The 5000-nt window shown below is 29.9% G+C and overlaps 1 protein-coding gene across 3 annotated transcripts in view; it reads right to left on the bottom strand.

The window, feature by feature from the left end:
* The window catches only part of LOC144972884 (paladin-like), a 265377-nt gene that overhangs the window by 134273 nt on the left and 126104 nt on the right, over positions 1–5000 (bottom strand). Inside the window, exon 1 of one of the 3 annotated variants that reach the window (XM_078914659.1) lies at positions 3842–4159. The exons of the other annotated variants lie outside the window; for them this stretch is intronic. Coding sequence (XP_078770785.1) covers positions 3842–3923 — 82 coding nt within the window. The 5' untranslated portion in view covers positions 3924–4159. Of the gene's footprint in view, positions 1–3841; positions 4160–5000 lie in introns of those variants that run through there. 3 annotated transcript variants of the gene reach the window in all.

Below are 5000 nucleotides of genomic sequence, written 5' to 3'. Positions count from 1 at the left end.
TGTTAATGTTTTGATGCTGGCAGGAGACAATTTTCTACCATCTTCGGTGTTAAAGAACAAAATAGTACAAACAATACACAACATGACGACTCATTGCTTTCTGTTCTAAAATCAATGTCAGGATTTACGGAAATTCCTTAATTATCAAGGCACGTCAGTTTGACAGATTTACTCGCTTGTTAAATATATACTTACTAGAATAGACACCCGACGTTTGCTTGAACCAGGGTTGCCATTAATTCTCACATAATTGTACTTATCTAATATTCACTCCTGAACCGATTAGCCAAGGTGAAATTACATTTAATCAATACACCATGTCATGGCAGCCGGATAGGAAAACAAAGATTTATTTCTTCTTTTATGTATATCTTAGCGGGGAGAGTGGTTTCTTGAAAACAGAGAGCTTTCATTGAAAGTCTACTTCGGGAAACGCCTCACGTTCTCCATTTAAAAGTAAAACCCTTGGCGCACAATAAATATGCCAATCTGAATGCTCCAGATTAAACTGTTAAAACGTTGATAATTCTTAATACCCTTCACCCTCCCCCCACCCAACACAAACAAAAACATAAAAAAGGATAATTAGTTTATCATAACTCGTATTTTGAGTAATTCTCTTATAATTCATACAAAACTGCCTTTAAAGCTCATAAATTATTTTCATGTACCCAGTAAGTTAAATATGTAAGCTAATTAAGTACAACTAGATCGTTCTTGCGCAAATAAAATATTGAAGAGAGATGAAATGAATTAGTTTAAATGACTAAAAGATCACACCTTCCTGTCTGTCTTAAGTAAAAAAAGGATTTCTAATCAAGGACACTAAAATCAAAACGGATTATAGGGTATTATAAAAAGGTTCTTGCACTCTTGCTTTTGGAATTCCGAATTCGTTTCGAATTCGGGAGGTCCTGAGGTCGCAGTGCAATTTGTGCAAGAATTTTAAGTGTGCGGAGGTTTATATTTTGCTTAAAATACAGAGTAAAAATGTAATGTATTTTAATTTGTGTTTAGATTATTTTTCTACCACTAGACCATGGTTGCTTAGAAGAAAAAAAAACAAGCTAAATATATCTAGATAGTGATCTAATTTGAGTGCAAAAATTAAAGTTGATACACGGTGAAGTTAAGTTTTCACACGTCAAACCACAAACCCTCTAATTCAGAAAACAATAGGAGTGACAATTCATATATCTAGTAATGATTTGTATTTTTTTTTAAACGAACGGTTTTTAATTTTTTTAAAATAACACAGTTTAGATTGTTTGCGGGTTATACCAAAAAATCACTTGCACTCTTCTATTTGGAATTCCTATTATGTACCCTATACTTGGGTCGTGTTGCTACATCTCTAATGCAAGAATGTCAGAATCCTATACCATGACGCACAAGACAAGAAGATAATTCTACATACAAACCGCATTGGAATCAAACTGCTAGATGCTGTGGGCTGGAAAAATTATTGATCAAAAGGAAACATAACAGCTTTAAAAAATGAACAAGATGCTTAACACCTTTCAAGTATTTTGTTCATGTTTGAAGCGGTTATTTTCATTTTGATCAATACTTTTTCCATGCTGAAATTCCCTTTTTTTCCTGTCATTATCTACTCTTGAGCTATTTTGATTACTTATCGGGAATAGAAAGGCCGGCGGGCAATCTATGTCTTACATGGAAAACATCAAGATTAGAACCATGTAGTCCGAGACATTCCTTAAAAGAAAAAGACAATGGACACCATATGCCTTGACAACAATGGCGAGAACATCAAAGTTGTCCAATACTCTACCGCACTCAAACAAAGCACATTTTAAAAGGTCAAATCAAAATTATCCGAAACTTGTCCTGAAAATAATAATAATAATTTAAAAAATTACTTGAGGTTTCAAACAGTGTTAGGTGGAAACTTTTTGACAGGTCGAGGGACATTTTAATCCATTGATATATAAAGTAAATGTTTTCTGGCCAAAATGAAAAAAAAAAAAAATAGGTTGTGAATCTACGGCAATTATCACTCTAATGCCGATGTAGATGCGTAAGAATTCATGGTTATTTCATTGTTGTTGTTGTTATTATTATTATTATTATTATTATTATTATTATTACTATTATTCTTAATATTATTATTATTATTATTATTATTATTATTATTATTATTATTATTATTATTATTATTATAATAATAATAATAATAATAATAATATAATAATAATAATAATAATATAATAATAATAATTATTATTATTATTATTACTATTATTATTATTGTTATTATTATTATTATCATCATCATCATCATCATCATCATCATCATCATTATTATTATTGAAATTATTATTATTATTAAAATTATAATTATAACCTTTAATAATAATAATAATATAATAATAATAATAATAATAATAATAATAATAATAATAATAATAATAATAATAATAATAATAATAATTATAATAATAATAGTAATTATAATAATAATAATAATAATAATAATAATAATAATAATAATAATAATAATAATAATAATAATAATAATAATAATAATAAACACTCTGCACTTTAACTTTATTTTTGTTGTTGGTGTCGTAGTTGTTTATTTGTTTTTAAATAGAGACCAAAAAAAACCAAAACAAAACAAAATAAACAAACATAGTTGACCTTTCTGCACCACCGAGCAAAATTCAAAGCTAACCTTACAACGGCGAGACCGAATTTATTTAAAACCTTAATCCTCCCGTAAACTATCGGATTTGAACCTCAGACCTGTCTATTTTCACCAAGAAAGATGCCACTTTGATGCTCCTTGGTAAACACGTGTGTATGTTAGTTAATCGTTTCGGCGCTCGTGGTTATAAACAGTAAGATGTGTTTTCAGAATAGAGTTAAATTGAATACCGCCTTTAATGGATTTAGATACAGCGGGGTGAGAATGATTCAAAGCGATTAAAACATTGATTTCTGTGGAGAGGACTATAGAGCGAACCTCGGACTGATTGTTGTTACGTCAGACGGTGTAAGGCAACTCCCGAGCACCCAGAATACTGTTTATTCTGGATTTTAGTCCCTTATAAGAGGGGCCACTGGTTAAATTTAGATTATTGATCATGACGATGATGATGATGGTAATGATGATGATGATGATGATGATGATGATGATGGTGATGATGGTGATAAAGTAACATGACGGAATAGAAGAAGAAGTAGAAAAGGAAGAAGAAGAATAAGAAAAAAAGAAGAGAAAGAAGATTACGAGGATGATGTGGCGGAGGAGGAGGAGGAGGGGAAGAGGAAGAGGAGGACGATTATTATTATTATCATTATAAAAATTATTATTATTATTATTATTATTATTATTATTATTATTATTATTATTATTATTCTTATTATTATCATTATTATTATTCTTTTCTTCTTTTCTTTTCTTCTTCTTCTTCTTCTTCTTCTTCTTCTTCTTCTTCTTCTTCTTCTTTTCTTCTTTTATTATTATTATTTTATTATTATTATTATTATTATTATTATTATTATTATTATTATTATTATATTATTATTATTATTATTATTATTATTATTATTATTATTATTATTATTATTATTATTATTATTATTATTATTATTATTATTATTATTATTATTATTATTATTATTATTATTATTATTATATTATTATTATTATTATTATTATTCTGGTAGTGATGAAAAACATTCCACATTTTGTAAGTTAACGCAATCTATTCAACGACCAGTAAAAATCAAAAACAATTTTTTTTACTACCGAAATTCATTGAAAGAAACATTTAACGCATTATCATTACAAAAATATAGACAATCAAATACATACATATTCCTTGTCCTCGAGAACCGTGTTCCGTCATACATCCAGAACTCAACATAGGCATGCAGGACAAAGCTAAGGATGCCATCGCAGTTGCCGTGATGTGAATGATAATAACAATAATATTATAGTGTTACAATTACTCTTCGTATGCCTAATATTTTTATTATAAGAGATAATCACAAAATCAATCATCGTATGTTTACAACGGCAAAAACTCCAGCGCTCGCGGAGTAGAATTAGTTATTAGGCCACAAACAGACTGTTCGAACTGCTTAAGGTCTCGCTTCTCTGTACGGTACGAGTGGACAACAGGAAGCGAGTAGAGTTGATTGCCATGAGTGCTCACCTACTCTTCCTCCTCCTGCGCCTCCTCCTCCTCCTCCTCCTCGTCATCATCATCTTCCTTTTTTACTTGCTTTCCCCTCGTCCGCCATTTATTCTCCGTAGCCACTAGATTAAAGCCTCTGTTGCAACAGATCAACTGGTGTCAGCGCTTTCAATGCTTATAGGAAGGCTTAAAGTTCTATCTTGCTAATCTATTTGTCTATTCTTCAATCTAATTTAGAATACCCCCCTTACTCTCTCTCTCTCTCTCTCTCTCTCTCTCTCTCTCTCTCTCTCTCTCTCTCTCTCTCTCTCTCTCTCTCTCTCTCTCTCTCTCTCTCTCTCTGGTGTTTATTCCTCTAAACTCTTTCTACCTCAACTCTTTTATCTGACTCTCTCAATAATGTTCATATTTCTACTCATTCATTTACCTCTTGTCTATCTATCTGCCTATCTATCTTTTTATCTATCTATCTATCTATTTGTCTAGCTATCGATCTATCTATCTATCTATCTATCTATCTATCTATCTATCTATCTATCTATCTATCTATCTATCTATCTGTCTATCTATCCATCTATCTATCTATCTATCTATCTATCTATCTATCTATCTATCTATCTATCTATCTATCTATCTATCTATCTATCTATCTATCTATCTATCTATCTGTATATCTATCTATCTATATATCTATATATATCTATCTACCTATATATATATATATATATTATATATATATATATATAGAGAGAGAGAGAGAGAGAGAGAGAGAGGGGGGGGGGGGGAGTGTGATAAAAGTAAAAACTGGAAAAAAATTGTGACGCTATTTAAATA

Source organism: Berghia stephanieae, chromosome 5 (assembly GCF_034508935.2).
Source record: "Berghia stephanieae isolate SIO BIC M18660-M18661 chromosome 5, UCSD_Bste_1.3, whole genome shotgun sequence".
NCBI lineage: Eukaryota > Metazoa > Mollusca > Gastropoda > Nudibranchia > Aeolidiidae > Berghia > Berghia stephanieae.
The sequence above is the reverse complement of the archived record's forward strand: the minus strand, read 5'-3'. Positions and strand labels throughout refer to the sequence as shown.